Source organism: Pseudovirgaria hyperparasitica, assembly GCF_010093815.1.
Source record: "Pseudovirgaria hyperparasitica strain CBS 121739 unplaced genomic scaffold EJ05scaffold_2, whole genome shotgun sequence".
Taxonomy (NCBI): domain Eukaryota; kingdom Fungi; phylum Ascomycota; class Dothideomycetes; order Acrospermales; family Acrospermaceae; genus Pseudovirgaria; species Pseudovirgaria hyperparasitica.
Window position 1 is genome coordinate 1,941,491 of NW_022985550.1, and position 18,847 is coordinate 1,960,337.

Consider the following 18,847-nt stretch of genomic DNA (forward strand, 5'->3'; position numbering starts at 1 on the left):
ACGATAAAACATCTATCTATGCAATTTTGTTCGAGCTCAACTATATTTGTGGTTTATGATTACACCGTGCAAGACGAAGAGTCTCTTTAATTGCCCGCAACCGGTTCGTTCTGGCCACTCCCTAGCCACTCCCGCCTATAGTGTGGCGCTGATCGTCATGCCTTTCACCAGGTTCCACTGCAATGTCTGGTATTCCCGCATGCGATGCTTCCTTCAACCATATCTCCATGCAAGCTCATTCTCGTTGAGCTTTCATGATGGGCGCAAAATATCCGCCCATTCAGGGCGGTGGGTCACTCATATTGGCATGGCAGATTAAAGGAAGACGAGTTCTCATCGTGGGAGGCGGAGAGGTAGGCCAGTGTCATGGGCTTCAGTGATAGGATCGTCGGGTGCTGATGTAACATCACAGGTCGCAGCAGGACGCATAGTCAATGTATTGAATGCTGACGCTAAAGTGATCGTCGTGGCTCCATTCGATGGCCTCAATGACGAAGTCGCATATCGTGTCGCGCAAGGCCAGGTCGAGCACGTCAATCGCAAATTCGAGCCATCTGATCTTGATAACATAGACATGGTACTGACTGCTGTCGATGATCCGGAGGCCTCATCCCAGATATACAGGCTTTGTAAAGAGAGACGGATCGCTGCGAACATCGCCGATGTGCCTCCTGAATGCGATTTCTATTTTGGAAGTGTTCACCGGGATGGCCCCCTTCAAATAATGGTCAGCACCAACGGCAATGGCCCACGACTAGCGAATATAGTCAGAAGACAGATTGCGAAGAATTTACCAGACAACATCGGCGCCGCAATCACAAAAGTTGGCCAACTTAGGAGGAAATTGAGAAAGATCGCCCCGGAGGAGGAGGAAGGCCCGAAACGAATGAAGTGGATGTCGAAAGTATGCGACTCGTGGAGCCTCGAAGATCTTGTCGATATGGAAGAGAAAGACATGGAGGCATTGCTTGGATATTACCATCCGAATGCAGTGCCAAGTCTCGATAATCTGCGACTCGGCGAAGAACCTGGGATCTACCAATTCGATGGGTCTTTCGGATGGATGTAAGCGCTATGAAATATGTTGTCTCTAAACACTAGTCATTGGAAGCAATCTGCTGCAAATTGCTGTGTGTTCTACTGCGTATGGACGTTTACCAAGAGTGGTAGTATACCAATGCTACAAAATCAGTCTTGTAGTCGGGTACCCTGAGTCCGGCCATAATACTGCGTACGACAATGCCCACGTGCGAACATCACTTTCACCGACCGCTGGTTCACTTAGAACATGTTATGGCGTCATACCCCTGCGATTTTCCCTGAACGTCCCGCCGTAGCCTGAGAACCGTTTCCGCAACCCATTCCCACTCGGTTTGTTTTTACCACCTAGCTCTGCCATCCTTCAACCAAGCTCTTAACAACCTTCATCACATGATCAACCGGACTTGAACGATGGCATCCAGCGAAGCTTCAGACAACATTCACCTAGTCGTAACGGCGCCTAACAAAACACGTACGGAGAAATTGGCATCCGAGGACTTGCCTCTAGATCAGACTATCATGGATACTACGGAGCCACTTACGGAGACGATGGCATCCGAAGTGCCGTCTATGGAAAGTTTAGCATTCAATACATCACAAATGGACATAGATCCGCGATACATATACACAAACGATTTCGAAGCCCTAGCAAAGGCTGATGGCGAGTTCGAAGAGATGATGAGCGCAAATGAGAGACGACGAATTGACTTCACCAATCCTGTTCAAGTAGGGTACGCTAGATGCGGTCGAAAACCTCCTATCTCATTCATCGCAACTGCTTATACTGCTAGTTAAGACAAGTCACCAGGAGCCTATTAAAGGCAGATTTCAAGCTGGAACTAGATCTTCCTCCTGATCGCTTGTGCCCTCCGGTAAGTCCACGCTCACATCCCAATCATACACTGTTGCTAACGAATCTCTGCCCAGGTTATGGTTCGGTATGTTTTCGCATATGTCGCCTTGCATGACTCTGCCCTGGCTGTCTTTCGGATAGAGCTTGCTAACTTTCCTTCTTGGAGCTACGAGTACGTGCGTTGGATCCAGCAGCTGTTAGACTCGACCGATCAATCTCTCTCTGGCGTATACGACCGGTCACGGCCCGTGAAAGGCCTAGACATGTGAGTACCGTGTCTTCAAGGGCATATCACGGCTTTCTTGCCACATCTTTCTAACTGTCTTTTTGCTTAGTGGGGTCGGAGCAAGTAACATATACTCTCTTCTGGCCTTGCGAAGTCGGCCTTCATGGTATATGTACGGGACCGACATTGATGAAACCAGCTTGGAGTGGGCGAAGAAGAATACGGAGATTAATAGTCTCACACCCAAGACGCGTCTGATACTCACAAAGCGAGCGGATGCCTTGATTCCACTTCGTGACTTAGGTACTCTCAGCCTCGACTTTGTCATGTGCAACCCTCCGTTCTTTGATAGCTTCGAACAACGGGAAGAGTCTGCGAGCGGCGAATACAAAGATAGTGCGTCTAAGAGTGCTTGTTCCGGATCGGACTGCGAGATGATCACCCCAGGCGGCGACTTCGGTTTCGTTTGTGACATACTAGAGCTCAGCCTGAAGCTCCGAACCAAAGTACAATGGTACTCAAGTATGTTTGGCTTCAGAGAGAGTATGGAAAAAGTAGCCGCCAAACTCAAGCCGCTCGGCATAACAAACTACGCCGTAGCTACTTTGCGAACGACCGGCAAGACCAGACGCTGGTGCCTCGCCTGGAGCTTCCACGACCTGCGTCCTGCAGATGTAAGTGTTACCGATCGAAGTCTATCATTTTGAGTAAGTACTAATTAAGCCCAGGACGTTGTGCGGCACGAAATTGACGCCTTCCCACACATCCCCTTTCCAACGGCCTTCAAGATTCGCATTGAAGACAACAGGATCCACACGACGAAGACCAAGGTCTCCGTCATGATGACGGAGCTAGATGTCCAATGGACATGGAAGACGTTCGTGCCTGTGACAGGCGTCGGCCTGTCACACGGCAACGTGTGGTCGCGGTTCTACCGCAGGGAGAAGAAGCGTCGTGCTGCTGCTGGGATCAGCACCACCCCGGTTCCGTCCTCCCCAGAGGAGGCGGAATTTGCCTTCAAGATCACCGTCGAGAGGGACGGGGTGGTGGTGGCCTGGCTGAAGGGCAATGACCAGACGCTCTACGAGAGTTTCTGTGGTGTGATCAAGCGTGGACTCGTCGAGCAGAGATAGAAATATACCAATACTGCGTGGCTTCACTGTCGCGATATGTTCCACATAAATGCCCTTGGCGCCGTTACCACTGCATGAACGACGTGATATATGGGCTATCCAACGGAGCTTTCGGCCGTTCTACTCCACAGTCGCTTGAGTGATAGCGTTATCAGACTTGTACAAAGCTTTAATTCGAACCAATCAAATCGAGAGAGCCTGCTATTGCAGCATTCGGTCAGTCAATATCGCTAATAACCAACTTTATCTATTTAGCAAATCGACTTAGCGATTCTGGGTGTGGTTAGTTCCGGATTCTGTGGTATGTTGCTATTATTACTATGTATACTGTGTCTAGAACTGAATTTTGCCACCGAGTGGATCACGGCTGTACTTCCTCTGAAGCACCGAATGTACAGCATACAACATATTGGCAGAACACACCACAACCGCGATAGCCACGTCGGAGTCACTGTTCAAGTATCAGATCAATTTCGACGCAATGGTGTGGTGTTCAACTTCAGCGTCTGATACACCATGCTGATCGCCCAAGCCGCCATCCTCATGCGTGGCCGCAGGAGCCACTTTTCGGCACCGGCAGCTAAGCAAGAAGCCATAATAACCACTCCTGTTTCATGACGATTCGCGGCACATCGCGTCACCCATTCACGCCACTGCAGGATGTCACTCCTTTTAGAAGCACGACCAAGATCAGCAACCTCGCTGCCGCTCCACATGTTACCATCATAAAGCCCCCAGAAGCAATTTAGACATGGCTATTTTAGGGCCCACGAATATTATTCCGCACACCGAAATCGTTTTTGCGTCAGGCTGGACAAGACGACGCGCATAAGCGTTGCCTGGGGTATTAGTAGAATAGATCCATGAACAACAGCAAGCCAAGGCGCGCGAAACACTCCGCATGATGCCTGTGCCTGCAATCCATCCTCCATGTCCAGGTACCCGCACGATGGCGCAAAGGCTAAAGCGCGATGTACAAACTGGAAACGGGACAAGGCTGCGGTTGGGACTTGGAGCAGACGTGCACGATGCGCGGGCCTCTTTTCTCTGGCTGCCAGGTGGTATATTCACGCTCGAGGTCGTGCAACTTGTGGACCTGCCCTGACTCCCACGTTCTGATCCTACGTCCTACCTACGACCATGGCTGGTACGTTTGAGTATTCGAACTTCAGTTTGGTTGTGCCAGAGGAGCCTGGAGTTCCAAATGTGCTGGCACTGCTGCCGCCGTGTGCTGTGAGTATCTGGATTGCGCTTTTGTCTGGCGGTTTACTGACCATGCTGGCATGCAGCGTACATGTAGCTTGGCTCAGCTCGAACTTTTCCGTTGTTTGGGCACGGATTGGGAATGTATCTGTTACCAAAATGCCAAAGACGATCTCTTCATGCACTTCAACTATTGCTTCGATGGGTCCTGCCCAATTCAGGACGTCTATGGTAACATTCTTCTCTTCGTGAGACTCCATTACACTGCTGACGTCTTCCAGCCGGAAATCGAGTCTTGTATGGCTCGTGTGGCATCGAGGTTCCTCCCAGCTCGGGACAGCTGTTGGTAGTGAGTGCTGTTCTTGGATCTATCGCTGTCCTCGCATTATTGTTGCGCTTCATGAGTCGGATGCGAGTGTTTGGGATCCGATGGGGCATAGATGACTGGATCAGTCTCCTTGTCTTGGTGAGTGCGCCAGACAAGCTTATTGCCATTTGTCTAATGCGAATGATCACTCAGCCCCTCGCTATACTTTTCATTATTCTTCAATTCGTCCGTGAGTCAGAGCTTTGGGGCTTCACTAGACAAATGCTTACTGTACGCAGTCGTCCACTACGGGCTCGGGAAAGATATCTGGACGCTTGACAACAAAACCATTATAGAAGTAGGAAAGGTAGGCCGGATAGGAGCATTCCTGCACACTCAATCTCTGATATCTTACAGTATTTTCTTATCGATGAGCTTGCGTATCTGACCCTCACGATCGCTACGAAAATCAGCATTCTGTGCTTCTATCTCCGCATTTTCCATTCCAGGAATGTCCGAATCGCGATTTTTGGCTTGATTGGGCTGTTAGTAGCTACTCTCATTGGATTCTTTTTCAGTTTTCTCTTCCAATGTCGCCCTGTGCAGGACGCATGGGAACTTTACGGAAGTACCGATCCTAAAGTCGTCGCACACTGTGACGTTGACGCCTGGGTAAGTTCGACATGACAATGAGGGCACCGAGTAGAGCTGATGCTAACCATCTAATAGGCAGTCATCATGGCCTTTGGCTTTTGCAATGTTGTCCTAGACCTTGTCATTATGGTAAGTCCCAATACATGTTATAGAACTCTCAGCTCATTTTTCTTAGGCGTTCCCGGTTCCAATCCTGGTAGGTGTTTGAATACTCTGACGACCGCTCGTTGCTTACTTGACGAAAGGTTAAACTTAAAATGGGCAAGCGGAAGAAGGCAAGAGTGATTGCCTTGTCATCTGTAGGAGTATGGTAATACTTCTCCTGTACCCTTAGATACTTCCATCCATGCTTACGAGGTCTAGCATCACGATTATAGCGATTATTCGGCTCGTGTACTCCTTATCGCCTAAGAATGGAGCGCAAGTAAACTTTACGCGTAAGGCTCCGACTCCGGCCACAGTTTTTGTGAAGTGAACACAAACTAATGCAATCGCAGGAGCGTATACCAATATATGTTTTTGGTCAGTAGTTGAGGTCAACGCCAGCATAATCTGCGCTTGTTTGCCGCAAATCGACATTCTATGCCGAAAGGCTCTGGGTTACTATCGGAAATGCCCTCCTACAACGACGGACACAGACTACGAAATGAAATGCTTCGCCTCCACGAATATCACACTGAATCGACTTTCGCATGCGACACATCCTGATTCTATCTCGTTTAGTAGACATGACGTTCAACTGCTTGAGAAGCATGACTCTTGGTCTGTTTCGAGGTCACCAGTCCTGTCAATAGCGAGTCCCAGCAGTTCTCACGTAAAAGCTCCCTCAGGGTTGACTTGTATCGAATGCAAGGCTCGACTGTTAGAAGGGCGGCGAGATGACGTATAGGATGAGAGTTGTTAGCTATATAGATAAATGTATATACATTTCCAACACATTATAATGTGCATTCACTACCATTGACATGTTCAGCTCGTTTCTGCAATCCTCTGAGCCGCAGTTGACCAGCTTCAGTCATGCTATGCACACATACATCATCATCAAAACACCATCAAACCCACGATCAGACTCCGTGCGCCATGGCATCTGTTGACAGCACATCCTAGCTATGGAGCTATCCTTCCCGCTTCCTCTCGCGCTCGAGTCAGTACATCGATCTCAGAGTCCAGCATGCCAGGGATGCGTGCCAGGGATCTCGCAGCTTTCGACATGTTCACATCCCCTCCTTAACATCCTGGTCCCACGCCGTTTGAGCCCAAGCACCGTGTGCGTGAGTTACGTACAGAACCTCTATTCAATTAATCAAGAAAGAAGAAAAAAAATGCGCTTTTTTTTATTCAGTCCTCAGATCTCAGTATTGACCCACCACGAAAATTCCTCACAATCCTTCGCCTAGAGCTTTTCGACGACGGTGATCCGCACTCGCCGCCCTCGGCCGGGGCTATCTCCTGCCTGTACTTACAGGCGCAAAGGCCCGATTCGAGATCCCTGAGGCTCAAGCGTGCATGAGTCAGTCATGCATGGATATGTGATGTTCGTGTCATGGGCATTTCAACCCCATTTCATCTCCATCAAGAACACTTTCTCAACGCACACCGTCCGTCCGTCATTGCTCTTCTTCCTAATTCCCCTAATAACTAACCCTATTTTACCTCCCGCCAAATCCGGACGCCGAATTAGGCTGTTCGAAAAGCTAGCGCTCTTCGGAATCTCCGGCTTCACGCTAACTAAATCAGTCAGCTGCTATGCATCATCTGCCGCGCACTCTTGCTCGCTCTCGTGTTTCCCCTGACGACGTCGGGTCACTCGTTCGTTTCATTCGTTTGCGAGCTGAGCTGAGCGTTGCTGGAGACCATCTATCTAACCACGACCAGATACCCACTTCCGGAGGCACGAAAATCCGATATCTTACCCTGCTCGAGGAATTTTGAATGGTGCTCATTTTGCAATGGATGCCTACATCACCGGGGGATACACACCCTCTCTCCTTCCCCACACATACAACATACCCATGTCACATATCCCCAATCTGCCCCCACCCTCTAACTCTCAGCGCACGTGCTCTTCTAAATCTCCACATCCTGTGATGTCTGGGATGTCTTGGTAAGTTTTTTCTGGGGAGGAAACAAAAGTAGCCGTAATTTCGGTTGCAAGCTCCCCTAAACTTTCTCCCTGTGGCATGATCTTCAGTCACGTTTGTTATTAACGAGACAGATGCAGAACGGAAGATGGAAGGGACGCATGCTTAAATCATGCATGAGTCAGCCGACTGATTTCTTCGGTTGTCACGGTAGTGATTGTGGTGAAAGAGTGGAAGGCTAGATTTGAAGCAAGGTAAAATCTGGACATCTACGAGCGAGAGAAGTGTGATATGAACAATTGAAACTTTATATGATAATATCAGAAAGTTTGACCGAGAAGCCTAAGTGGGCACCAATGTATGAAAGACAACGCAAAGAAACAAGTGTACTGATGTATGTAAAGAATCATTTCTATCATACTGGTACTACACAAACAGCATATACCAAGGTGAAGAATCCACAAAAGTCTACGATTGATACCATCGATCTTGCTGCCTTCCGGGCTCATACTTTCAAGGCTGGCGGCTTGAAAAGGTCGCCAGTGGTGACGGTACCGTTCTCAATCTTCTTGTTCACATATGCCTGCTTAGGCTCCGCCTCACTCCACCAGAAGTTGATATACTTACGGCCATCTTTGCAGGCCTCCCTGTCAACTTCATTGTCCTTGAATTCAGAGTCGCAGAAGGCGTTCATCACAAAGGTGCAGCTCCCATGCGCCCCTTCCGTGACGTTCGCCACCTGGTTATCACAGTGTCGGTGGTGCGTAGGCTGGAACTTTTTCTTGAAGGGGTGCACCCTTGCAACTTCTAGCCTGTCGTCTCCCAGAAGATCCTCTCCAGTAAAGCCCTCGTACTTGACAGTTTCGTCCTGGTCGTGTTGGGCATGGCAGAAGTCTTGCATGTCGTCTGATGCCCAGAGTCGAGTCCTATTAAGGAACGGCTTGACTTCATCGAACTTGTCTGGGTAGCCCAGACCCGTTGCTGGGTCGAATTCGCCCTGGATACATGGATAGTTTTTACTGTCCAGGGAGCCGATAGACGATATGCTAGCACCAGAAGGATCCTTGGCAATAGGCATTGCAATGAGTCCCATGGGAAGAGTGTCCGTGTTTCCGATCTCCACTAGATAGTCTGCAAGACCTTTCGTATCGTTGAAAAGATAAGACACTTTAAGCTCTTGATCGGCGTCAACGTTTCCAAAAGCTTCATACCAGTTCAAAGACCCCCGGATGACTTCCTGTATTGGTTTCAGCGTTTGCATTTCGATTATCATGGCATAAACAAACCTCCTTTGTGAGTCCACCATAGTGATCAGCCTCCCCGGTAAGGTTCATCCAACCAGCCGGGAGTCCAAGATTGCCATCTTTCTTCTGTGTTTCCTCGTAAGATGGATCGATCCAATAGATCCAGAAGGACTTTTCTGGGCGATCTGGAAGGTATACGCGAGCATCCAGGGTCCCTCTGTTATCCAACAGACACCCCATTGATGCATCAGCCATGACAACATAGACCCTCTCCAAGGTCCAGACTGTGAGATGTTAGACGGCTATCGAAATCGCAAGGATAGGATGACTCACAGTAGTGGAGAGCAATGGCAGAGTAAGCCTTGTCCAGGTGTAGCCGGAAATCCTCCAAGCGAGCGTTCATCGGCTCTAACCACATTCTTTTCGAATTAGCCATTAATTCAATTGAACCTGGTAAGGCTACTCACCCAGTCTCGAAGACCGTAGCCAGATGGTAGATGACATTTGCGTCTTCGCCATCATCTTGACCTACAGCGTATCCAGCAAGAATTCCCGCAAGGTCGTCCCGAGCAAAATTCATTTGTTCGTCCCGGGCCTTCCTCAACGATGCAATCAGAGGTATCTCCTCATCTTCAAGATAATCACTGTTAATCTGTTAGCTGCTGTTCAAAAATGGTACAAACATGCCATACTCTGCCTCTATATCTATTTGACTGGCCATGAAGCCAAGACCTACGCCTATGGCAGCGAAAATGGTCGAAAAAATAGCCAAGGCAACAGTAAATGGATTTCTCTTCAGAACCTGAGGTTCCCATACTCGATGCTTCAGAGATTTTGCGAGCTCTGTATAGAACTTGCCAAATTTGTCAGGGGCCACCCGAGTTGTCTCGTTGGCACCTATCCGGGTCACCCAATAGTCATCCGAGTCGTCCCCGGAAGAGGCTCTGGCTTGAACATTTGGTTTGGGTGCCAATTGGCCCTTTTGGCCCTTCCACAAGCCGGGTCCCGAGGATCCTATTGCCATAACCCCGCTGATCTGAAGGAAGATCTGGGAAATTACTTGGATCTGCAACTGCCGAGCTCTGTTTTCTGCAGCAATTCTGTTCAGCTTCTGTTGGACCTCGTTCTGATGCGTCATCTCAGGGAGAAGGGCCACGGCATCGCTCTTCATTTCCTCAATCTTTGTATACATCAGATGCATCATTTGTCTAGCGACATTGTTGTAATTCGCTATCTGCGAACTGATCATCGATTCCATCTCTCTCACCTCCTTTGTAAGGTTTTGATTGAGGTGGGTGCAGTCAGGAATCTGTCGCACTGTTAGCTGACAGCTCAATTGCGACGTCCCTGGATGTGTAGATCCTCCTAGTTGGCCATATCACGCCCAAGCGAGTAAAACTGTCTCTTGCTATTCTGGCTGCCCTTTTCAACAGTTGTCAAGAAGACAGGAATGGGCTCGCTCGCGATTGGCCATACAGTTCTTAGGGTACTTGCAGACGGGGAGTCACTTACCACACAAAGACCACTGCCATCACATACCCCGATGTTAGACTCTGGCTCATTAGGGAACAAGTCCCGAAGGTAGTCTGTAGAGAGCACCCCGTCGGGGCGTTCTTGACCGTACATAACCATCTTATTGAAGAGGTATTCTGTCCCATTCAATTCCAACCACCGCTGAGGCGAATGCCTCACAGGGAAATCGCATTGTGAAGAATTGCTCTCCAGCTGTTCGACCGCTGTCCTCACCACATTGCCCTTGGCTGGTGTGGTCTCGGCGGTTGGTCTGGTTGACCCGTTTGCGTCGGCAGGCCCAGTCGGATTCAATTGAGGTGGCCGATGAGGGCTGACTTGCAGTGCGGCGACTGCTTGAAAGCACAGGAACTGCACAAGCACACGGAGGAGGACCGCCAGGCGGGTTTGGACAAATTTCGTGGTACGGACCATGGTGGCGAGATAATGGTGTAGCCAACGAAGAGGATTCGAAAGAGTATAGGAAGGATGGTGAGTAGTCAACGAAGAAGAGTTGATAGATTATAGGGGATATTGGGAGTAGTCAATGAAGATGAGTTGAGAGAGTGTAGGGATTGTGAGTAGAAATCGAGGACCAGGACGCAGTATAAATACAAAAATGGATAGCAGGAGGCGGGACTCTGAGGACGTACTTCCCCTATTCGCATGATAATGCACACCAACACCAGCCTCTTCTTTCCAGACGAATGTATCAAATGACTCATTTCCACAGCTCTTTTGGTCGTTGCTGGTTAACGAGACCAGATTCTTGAGTACAGTCGCCTCGGTGGCAGGAGTAACAATCGTAGGCGCCATCGTCTGCAATGGAACTCTCTCAAAAGTGCCAGCCCCATTAGATTAGCCTCAAGACAAGGAACTACGATATGATCTTACACTTCAGACCGTATCACGTAGAATTGAATATACAATTACTCGACAAGAAATCCGAAATGAATACATCGTTCACAGGGTCTACCATGCAGATCATATCGCAGGGGTCAGCACGTTTGCCATGTGTTACTAGAGGCACCTCAAACGAAATGTTCGGCCTTCGTCTGATGGTACCGTTCCGAACAATCTGCGTGGTATAACATCACTGGAACCTAGCATTAGAGCATTCCCAGCCTACCCAATAGTGTGTACCGGTGTTACCACGATACTTTGACAGATTGGTATAAATAATCAGTAGCCGAAGCGGGTACCGAATACTCAATGTAAAAAGCATTACCTAAAATTCTGCTGCGAGAGAATCGATGATATTTGCGAAGTATTATGTAGTCTCAGCGCTGATGCACGCCTTGAACGCCTTTGTATGTATCCTTCATCGGAACTTTGAAACAATGACCGCTACAATCAATAAAACAAGAACGGTAATGATCGCTATCGTGATTATCCTATTCGTAGCCATCCTGTGGAGCTGTCAGTCAAGTGATGCAGTCACACGACTATAGTTGAGGAACGCATTACCTACGAGCCATCCCTCTCAGAGTCTTAATGCTCCTATCTGTATAACCTTCGCTCTCGTCCAGAACCGTTCTTGTGTGCTCGATTTGTGATCGCTGTACGTGAAGGTCTGCCAGGGTGTTTCTTCCAATGTCTTCCGTCTCTAGCGCAATGCGCTGGCTGTCTCTTAAACGTCCGCTGCTTCGCTCCAGACGCTCTGTGCCCGATAGAAGCTGCTGCCTTTGCTCGAGCTGATCATCCGTAGTTGGATTGTCGGTATATCGGGATCCAAACAGTGCCCGGCGGTCGTCAGTGAAGGATTTGAGCTTGCGCTTTGCTGCGTCGACGTCGCTTCGGTATCCGCGCAGCCGTTGGGCGACTTTTGACTTCATAGGACCAGGTAGCTCTGCTCTCTCCAAATCCATCTGGGCGATCTAAAAGCGTTGTATGTTAGTCATTGGTGTATCTAGTTCTAGCAGAGCCAACTGACCAGTTCAGCGGCCTCTTCGAGGGCACGCTCGGCTTGAGTGACGGCTGCTTTGCGAGGCTCGCCGGCCAGCTCGGGGATCTCTTCGAGCTTCTGGTTTATATCGGCTTGAACCAGCTTCAAGTCGCCTTCATAGCCACTCAAGCGCTCCGAGCCAATTTCCGAATCAAGGATGTTAGACATTGTGAGAGGGGAGTTGGTGATGGGTGTCTAATCGTTGTTCGTAGTCGTGTATGCTGTGCTGTATATGCGGCACTTTGGAAGGTAAGGCCAGACTTATTGACGACTGCGTAAGTGCTCGGAATGATGTGCGGCAAGGGAGGAAGGGTATTAGTTGTTGCCTTGATAGATGACGAATCCAGGGCCAGAGATGCGATGTTGTGTATTCCTCATGATGCAGCACGGCCAAGCCGCGGCGTCTGACGATCATCACGTGCCCTAGCCCGGACCTCTGACAGACTTATGTAATCATCTCAGACCACTTGAAGCCTGAGGTACTGCAGTCTGTGTAGGTCTTCCCGGCATGAAGTATCAGACTCTGCGCCGAATCATTCATTCATAGTCGACTTTACGCCTCCCAGTGCTCTCAGAGCTCGTAGACCGCGATTCTACGTTAGCTGGGATAGAGATACTAGACCGAGTAAGGTAATTAGTCCAGGAACGAAAGCGAGTCCAGGTTTAGCGCCATGTCGCCCGCCGTCATCGACTCCATGCCTGTCAACAACCAGCATCCATCTGGGTATACATGAAGATACCTCAGTCAACATAACAGACACTGTATGCTGTCTTCTCGATCACCAATGTCACGCAAGCGAATAGCCATTGTCGGCAGCGGCGTCTCTGGTCTCGGGGCTCTTTGGACGTTGAAGAATACGGATCATGAAGTCCATCTTTACGAATCTGAGTCCCGTCTTGGAGGGCACACCAACACGGCAATCTATAAAGGCAAATCTGGGGATATACCAGTAGACACTGGTTTCATTGTCATGAATACAGCAACTTATCGTCCGTACCATCCAACACACCTGGTATCTATGTTCAACGTTCGACTAAACCCAATGCAGCCAATTTGATAGCTTTTCTGAAGCATTTGAAGATTGATACTGTGCCTACTGAGATGACGTTCGGTATCTCACGCGACCAAGGCGCATTCGAATGGGCCGGCACCTCTCTAGATGCCATATTCGCCCAACGTGAGAACATCCTCAAGCCCTCCATGTGGCGTATGATCTTCGACATCGTGCGCTTCAACCAGTCCTCCCTAGACCTCCTCACCAACTCGACCGTATCTCCAGACCTGACCATTGGTGAATATCTCGACCGCGAAGGCTACTCAGCTTCATTCCGTGACGACTACCTCATTCCCATGACAGCCTGTGTCTGGAGCACCGGCCCAGACAAATGCGCCCTCGAATTTCCGGCCGTCACACTGATCCGCTTTCTTTGGAATCACCACCTACTCAGCACCATCACCACGCGACCCTCCTGGCTCACCATCCCGGGCGGCTCAAAGCGCTATATCGACACCGTCTTGCGCGACTTCCCGCCTGACCACGTTCATCTCTCCTCGCCCGTGACCTCCCTTCACAACACCCCATCCGGCAGCGTCCTCCTCACCCTCGCCTCCGGCGCTCAGCAGGAATATGACAACGTCCTCCTAGCAACTCACGGCAACCAAGCCCACGCCATTGTCCATTCCAGCGCCACGCCCACGGAAAACACCATCCTATCTGCCTTCGCAACAACACCCAACACCGCATATCTGCATTCAGACCTCACCCTGATGCCCACGCGCCGCAACACATGGGCCGCCTGGAACTACCTCACCACCACCCCCTCCCCCAAATCTCTCCCTGACAACCCTGCCCACGCCCCCGCAGGCGCCCTCTCCAAGGTCTCCCTCACCTACAACATGAACATCTTGCAACACATCCCAGCCTCCCACGGCGACATCCTCGTCACGCTAAACCCGCCACATCCGCCCGCACCCGCACTCACACAGGCAACATACGAATACGCGCATCCGCTCTACAACCCAGCCATGGTCGCCGCACAGGAGCGCCTGGCCGAGATACAGGGTACGCGTGGTGTGTGGTACGCCGGGGCGTGGACGGGATATGGCTTCCACGAGGATGGATTTACAAGCGGGTTGCGGGCGGGCGTGGCTATGGGTGGTCGGGTTGCGTGGGAGGGCGGTAGGGTGGTCGACAGCAAGTACTCGCGAGGCCAGAAGCCGGTAAGGACTTGGACGGATCATGTGCTCAGGATCGTGCTGGAGGCGATCCAGATTTTGATTGTATTGGTCGTTGGTATGGGGCGGGCGCGGGCGGTTGGGAAGATGGACAAGGCTGCATAGGGCTATGTCGGGCTGCGTAGGGCTGCGTGGTTTGTGAGCGCGCGAATACAGGGGTACTATCCTTTTTGGAACGATGGCAAAGAGATAGTGTATGGATGGATTAGACCGACCACAGACAGGATTCTTAGGTGCACAGGCCACAGCAGAGAGTAGACAATAAATACCGCCACCGCCACACCCTAACAATCATAACATCGTCTCCATGCTACTCGACAACGGGAACAACTAAGCCTGGCTCTTCTAAGTCATTGGATGAACTCTATGATAATATGGTACATATCTTATCAACTTATTTAGATGGAGCTTGTACAAGTCCGAATTCGTTTCTCCCTCACAATGTCCAGCCTGCCAACCACATTCAAACCTTCACGATCACATACTACACATTCCCATCTCCGCCCCTTCCGCCCTCCTATGAGCCTGCCTCCATCCCAGCCTCACCCGCATCACCACGTCCTATTCCTCTTCACTAGCTTCCCAGCCCGACGCGGTTCCCGCACACCCGCCGCATGCCAAAGCCTCGATCCCCGCCTCGACGTATCCCCATACACGCCCTCTTTCTGCTCCCAAGGCTCCATGAGCCCAAAGCTATCCGCGCGGACGGCTGGAACGGCTGGGCCGGTCGCTGGGAAGTTTGCGGGTCGAGGAGGCGGGGCAAAAGAGCGCTGGGATGCGTGACGCTGGGGGTGTGTAGGATGGGAGGCGAGAGGGTTTGGTAAGGAGTTGGGAAGTATGCGCGTGCGGCTGCTGCTGGTGCTGGTGCTGGTGCTAAGCTGTGATGTCGTTGGAATGCGTATGAGGGGATCGGCTAAAGGCCATGATCGAGTGTATAGTGAAGTGTCGGTGCTTATCACAGTTGAGCCTGAGAGGGTGCTTAAAAATGAAGCGCCGTCTACGTCCTGTGAGCGATCTTTGGGCGAGAGTATCATGTCCTCTATTTCACACTCCGAGGGCGCAATTGGCGACAATGTAATCTCCAGACAGAGAGATTTCCGATGAGAACTCGGGAGAAGCGGGGCATCCTGTGACCGCCTGACTTGCAGGAACTCTGGAGAGATCGGAGGGAAGCTGGGTATCGAACAGAGGCGAGGACATTTGGTTTTGGCGGCTCCAACGACGGCTGGTGCCATCGAACTGTACCGAAATCCTTGCACAGCAGATTTGGACGGTTGTGATGCTGACTTTAGCCGCCGGGATCGATAATGAATCAAGTTGCGAAATCTTCTTATGATGTTCATGATACAAATTGTTGATGCCAAAACACTCAAGCCTGTGGTTACTTATCGAAATGTGGCAAATCCTGATGCCAATGTTGTTGCATCACAGTCGTGATATACTCTAGCATAAACAACGTCTCCACCGAACAGTGATAAATCTCCGCATTGTCATATTTGTTTCGGTGACTTTCTGTAGAACAATGGCGAATCTTTATCGCAGAGGGAAGAAATATCACTAATGCACGCCCTCCAATAGCTGTGGCGCTCCGTGCTCGTTCATTTCGGTTCCAGAACGCAGTCGTTTTGTCTTGTACCGGCAACATGGCTCTCCACAAAGACATACTTTATCCAGTCCTCCCCAATATCGATCGGTATAGTCGACAGTGACTTCTTCTCCGACTGCAATGCCTTTGCTGACAAGGACCACGCGAACAGTGTCCATCCAAGCGAATTGCTGGAATTGGGCGTTGGGATTACATGAGTGGTTAACGAAGCGTGTATAGTTTCCGTATCGTTTCTGATATATCTGGAAGATACGATTTGTACTGGGTGAGGTAGCGGTCATGACGTCCGTATTCGCGAGGGAATGCGTGAGCAAGCCCGTAAACTCTCCAATTGACGTGCCTCGCTCAAAAGGCTGAAAGATCATTAGTTACATACAATTCCATCATTGTTCTTGGATGTAGACTCACCACAAGCGCTACAAGACCATTGTTCTTGCCATTGTGTGTTCTCATGACTTGTACTGGTACTGGATTTCGTTTTGAACTTCCGAATAGATTCGGAAAACAATGGCAGTCGTTATCCTTTGGATTGTCAGACTGGCTCCCAGTGCACGTACGGCAGATGTGTTTGTTTGGCGCCCCTGGGTTCGTGGGTGCAAGCCACCGAGGGTCTTCGCAACCCCAGGCTGTCTCATCTACAATGGACTCGTCAATATGCTCAAATGTGAATTGAGGGTCCCACTGTAGATACGTAGCTCTTAGAGGGATCGGGTCGTCGCCACTCTCGAAAACTACCCAGTCATGTTGGTGGCCCTCGTATATGTGGTCTGAACGCTCCCCAATAATGGATAGAAGGTGCCGCCAATGAGGATGCAATGTATCGGCTGCAACCTCGAATCGACTTCGTAGATTTCGAAGACGCTGCATCGCCTCCTTGTCGAACCCTACGCGATACTTGCAGAACCGATATAATCCCATACCTGAGAATACCAAAGCAGCCCATCCGCCAGCCTCCTTGACTTCTTGATATCCGCGCCAGATCGCCCTTGACATGTCAGGAAAACCGTCGAGGATATGCGGTTACTTACGTCTTGTTTCGAAGCTCTTTCTCGGTCCAGCCAAAATGTTGACAGGCTTCCATGATTGCAGCTTTACGATGTTTGTTGATTGAGATTTCAGGCGTGGCACACGCGAGCGCTTCTACCCTCGCGTCGAAATGCTCCATCCATCGAGTCTGCACAATGAGTTCGACTGACCTACAAGCACGACTCGCTTGAGTAACTTTGCGACAAAATACACTCATCTGAGAGAAAGTGTCATTCGCTGCTACTAAGTGGGAGGGGATGCCGTTTGCGAATTCTGCACCATTGTCAGTATCAAAAAAGATCAAGATCGGAAAAAGAAATTGGATAAGCAAGTTATCTAAATCACGATTCCTCCTGCAGGATTTTGATGTAGCTCAGACGTAGAAATTCGAGTGTCTCGGATCCGTCTATTTTATCCTCTATACCGAGCTCATGTGCCACTACTCTCACGGCTGCACGGCCACGCCTCTACTAAACCCACATCGTTCACAACTGCGGTACCTAGACAAGAGACAAAGGACAGAGTGAACCTACCAATAGATCCATTTTTTGGTTGGTCAAGGGATAGCCGATATGAGTCGAGCTGTATGGTGTGTTAAGAGGTGCATACTACAGATTTTGGCACGACAAGACTTGCAATGGAGTGAGGATCCAAGTTGATACTTCCATGAAGCTGTTCCCAGATCCCTATGACCAATTTGTCCAAACTTGATGGCTGCATACATTGAGTTTCCGGACGGATCTTACGCCGTTTGGGAAAGGTATGATAGTCTAAGGCCAGCTGTCTCTGGGAATCTTCCACAGGATCGTTTTGAGTAAGCGACTTCAGAGCTGGAGCAAGTCGAAGACCTCCTGTAGGTTTCCTTGAAATCGGCTGCACTTTGTCTTCATCGCGGCGGACTGATGGTAGTGGTCGCAGATGCTTCGATCCGTATCTACGTTCATGCCCTGGTGACGATGACGAGATCACTTCTGACTGTTCTGACGTCAATGGTTGTTGCCGGTCGGAAACGTCGTGTGTTCCGTCAGTCAAAACTGTTTGAGTTGATGGGGGTTTTGGGGTCAAGGAACTTCGCACATGAGACAAATCAAGTATTCTCTGGAAGATTGTTAGGTCAGATACAGGTGCTGCAACTTCTCACTGACCGAGCCTAGGTGGTGAGATATGACAGGCTGTTCGGCAGTGGCATCTTGGCCGTCTTGGAGAAAAGCCTCCACTCGAAGGACGGGTTTTGCTATGCCATTGGCGACATGCTCTGATGACAACCGTGCGAAGAATTCTTGTATAGCTTGATTGATGGACTCGGACAGTCCTACGACCTCCGACATGATGCATACGAACCACTAAAAATCCATAGCCTAATCAGAGGATCAAGCATACCATACGAGACAAACAAATAAATATGGACGACACGGGATCAGCGTGATTACTGTCCGTGTTCTGACCTCTTGTGAGAGTCTCTTTGCAGCAATGGCACGTAATGCAATGAAATGCAAAATGATGACCAAAAGAGAAATGTCGATGTTGGGAGAAAACCCGAGCCCTGACGAAACATAGCCGGCGGGCCGCTCGGACCATGTGGTGTGAAGAATTCAATGATTTCATAAGTGGCTTGGCATTTGCCTCTCTACGAAACGCCATTTCTCAATTTGTTGCATTCATTACAAGTTTCACTATGTACATGCAACATGGTTATCTCATGCTTCATGAGATCTGATCGCCTACAGCATGTGCAAATATATCCATCAAACAGACCATATATGGAGAGCATACACAGCAGACC

At 49.9% G+C, this 18,847-nt stretch overlaps 8 protein-coding genes across 8 annotated transcripts; 4 read left to right on the forward strand and 4 right to left on the reverse strand.

Annotated features, from left to right (window-relative positions):
* The first annotated feature begins 143 nt into the window (after nucleotides 1-143).
* Nucleotides 144-1,371, forward strand: EJ05DRAFT_473133 (siroheme synthase middle domains-like protein). The gene is made up of 2 exons (XM_033743331.1): nucleotides 144-353; nucleotides 413-1,371. The coding sequence occupies exons 1-2, from the start codon at nucleotides 258-260 to the stop codon at nucleotides 1,067-1,069; spliced, it is 753 nt and encodes a 250-aa protein (XP_033604666.1). The 5' UTR covers nucleotides 144-257; the 3' UTR covers nucleotides 1,070-1,371.
* Nucleotides 1,262-3,487, forward strand: EJ05DRAFT_200924 (uncharacterized protein). The gene is made up of 5 exons (XM_033739744.1): nucleotides 1,262-1,767; nucleotides 1,833-1,913; nucleotides 1,969-2,159; nucleotides 2,230-2,794; nucleotides 2,849-3,487. Exons 1-5 carry the CDS (start codon nucleotides 1,453-1,455, stop codon nucleotides 3,251-3,253), a joined length of 1,557 nt encoding a protein of 518 aa, XP_033604667.1. The 5' UTR covers nucleotides 1,262-1,452; the 3' UTR covers nucleotides 3,254-3,487.
* Nucleotides 3,488-4,393: 906 nt separating this feature from the next.
* On the forward strand, nucleotides 4,394-5,731 carry EJ05DRAFT_497078 (uncharacterized protein; the record flags this gene model as incomplete). Its single annotated transcript, XM_033746499.1, has 8 exons — nucleotides 4,394-4,486; nucleotides 4,543-4,687; nucleotides 4,738-5,013; nucleotides 5,063-5,130; nucleotides 5,181-5,435; nucleotides 5,493-5,546; nucleotides 5,593-5,613; nucleotides 5,663-5,731. The coding sequence occupies 8 exons, from the start codon at nucleotides 4,394-4,396 to the stop codon at nucleotides 5,729-5,731; spliced, it is 981 nt and encodes a 326-aa protein (XP_033604668.1).
* Nucleotides 5,732-7,890: 2,159 nt separating this feature from the next.
* On the reverse strand, nucleotides 7,891-10,910 carry EJ05DRAFT_201023 (uncharacterized protein). The gene is made up of 6 exons (XM_033739746.1): nucleotides 10,255-10,910; nucleotides 9,435-10,051; nucleotides 9,210-9,386; nucleotides 9,076-9,161; nucleotides 8,785-9,026; nucleotides 7,891-8,735 (listed from the first exon to the last, which is right to left on the reverse strand). Exons 1-6 carry the CDS (start codon nucleotides 10,684-10,686, stop codon nucleotides 8,004-8,006), a joined length of 2,286 nt encoding a protein of 761 aa, XP_033604669.1. The 5' UTR covers nucleotides 10,687-10,910; the 3' UTR covers nucleotides 7,891-8,003.
* Nucleotides 10,911-11,714: 804 nt separating this feature from the next.
* EJ05DRAFT_434097 (vesicle transport V-snare protein) lies at nucleotides 11,715-12,364 on the reverse strand (the record flags this gene model as incomplete). Its single annotated transcript, XM_033741633.1, has 2 exons — nucleotides 11,715-12,128; nucleotides 12,185-12,364. 2 exons carry the CDS (start codon nucleotides 12,362-12,364, stop codon nucleotides 11,715-11,717), a joined length of 594 nt encoding a protein of 197 aa, XP_033604670.1.
* A 617-nt stretch (nucleotides 12,365-12,981) lies between these two features.
* EJ05DRAFT_482991 (amine oxidase-like protein) lies at nucleotides 12,982-14,537 on the forward strand (the record flags this gene model as incomplete). The annotated part of the gene is made up of 2 exons (XM_033745220.1): nucleotides 12,982-13,186; nucleotides 13,246-14,537. The coding sequence occupies 2 exons, from the start codon at nucleotides 12,982-12,984 to the stop codon at nucleotides 14,535-14,537; spliced, it is 1,497 nt and encodes a 498-aa protein (XP_033604671.1).
* A 144-nt stretch (nucleotides 14,538-14,681) lies between these two features.
* EJ05DRAFT_201090 (uncharacterized protein) lies at nucleotides 14,682-15,882 on the reverse strand. Its single transcript, XM_033739748.1, has one exon. The coding sequence runs from the start codon at nucleotides 15,773-15,775 to the stop codon at nucleotides 14,984-14,986; it is 792 nt and encodes a 263-aa protein (XP_033604672.1). The 5' UTR covers nucleotides 15,776-15,882; the 3' UTR covers nucleotides 14,682-14,983.
* Nucleotides 15,883-18,592, reverse strand: EJ05DRAFT_201089 (SET domain-containing protein). Its single transcript, XM_033739747.1, has 6 exons — nucleotides 18,210-18,592; nucleotides 17,701-18,162; nucleotides 17,598-17,646; nucleotides 17,067-17,337; nucleotides 16,447-17,023; nucleotides 15,883-16,391 (listed from the first exon to the last, which is right to left on the reverse strand). The coding sequence occupies exons 1-6, from the start codon at nucleotides 18,390-18,392 to the stop codon at nucleotides 15,990-15,992; spliced, it is 1,944 nt and encodes a 647-aa protein (XP_033604673.1). The 5' UTR covers nucleotides 18,393-18,592; the 3' UTR covers nucleotides 15,883-15,989.
* Between the last annotated feature and the right edge of the window lie 255 nt (nucleotides 18,593-18,847).

Bases quoted from the DNA above. Each gene is read 5' to 3' on its own strand.
- EJ05DRAFT_201089 (XM_033739747.1), bottom strand. From the start codon at position 18,392: ATGTCGGAGGTCGTAGGACTGTCCGAGTCCATCAATCAAGCTATACAA. The intron at 18,163-18,209 runs GTCAGTGAGAAG...ACAATCTTCCAG, and splicing joins TATCTCACCACCTAGGCTCG to AGAATACTTGATTTGTCTCA. The intron at 17,338-17,597 runs GTAGGTTCACTC...ACAATGGTGCAG, and splicing joins ACCAAAAAATGGATCTATTG to AATTCGCAAACGGCATCCCC.
- EJ05DRAFT_200924 (XM_033739744.1), top strand. From the start codon at position 1,453: ATGGCATCCAGCGAAGCTTCAGACAACATTCACCTAGTCGTAACGGCG. The intron at 1,768-1,832 runs GTAGGGTACGCT...TTATACTGCTAG, and splicing joins ACTTCACCAATCCTGTTCAA to TTAAGACAAGTCACCAGGAG. The intron at 2,795-2,848 runs GTAAGTGTTACC...AATTAAGCCCAG, and splicing joins ACGACCTGCGTCCTGCAGAT to GACGTTGTGCGGCACGAAAT.
- EJ05DRAFT_473133 (XM_033743331.1), top strand. From the start codon at position 258: ATGGGCGCAAAATATCCGCCCATTCAGGGCGGTGGGTCACTCATATTG. The intron at 354-412 runs GTAGGCCAGTGT...GTAACATCACAG, and splicing joins TCATCGTGGGAGGCGGAGAG to GTCGCAGCAGGACGCATAGT.
- EJ05DRAFT_201090 (XM_033739748.1), bottom strand. From the start codon at position 15,775: ATGAACATCATAAGAAGATTTCGCAACTTGATTCATTATCGATCCCGG.
- EJ05DRAFT_201023 (XM_033739746.1), bottom strand. From the start codon at position 10,686: ATGGTCCGTACCACGAAATTTGTCCAAACCCGCCTGGCGGTCCTCCTC. The intron at 10,052-10,254 runs GTAAGTGACTCC...ACAGTGCGACAG, and splicing joins ATGGCAGTGGTCTTTGTGTG to ATTCCTGACTGCACCCACCT. The intron at 9,027-9,075 runs GTGAGTCATCCT...AACATCTCACAG, and splicing joins TGCCATTGCTCTCCACTACT to TCTGGACCTTGGAGAGGGTC.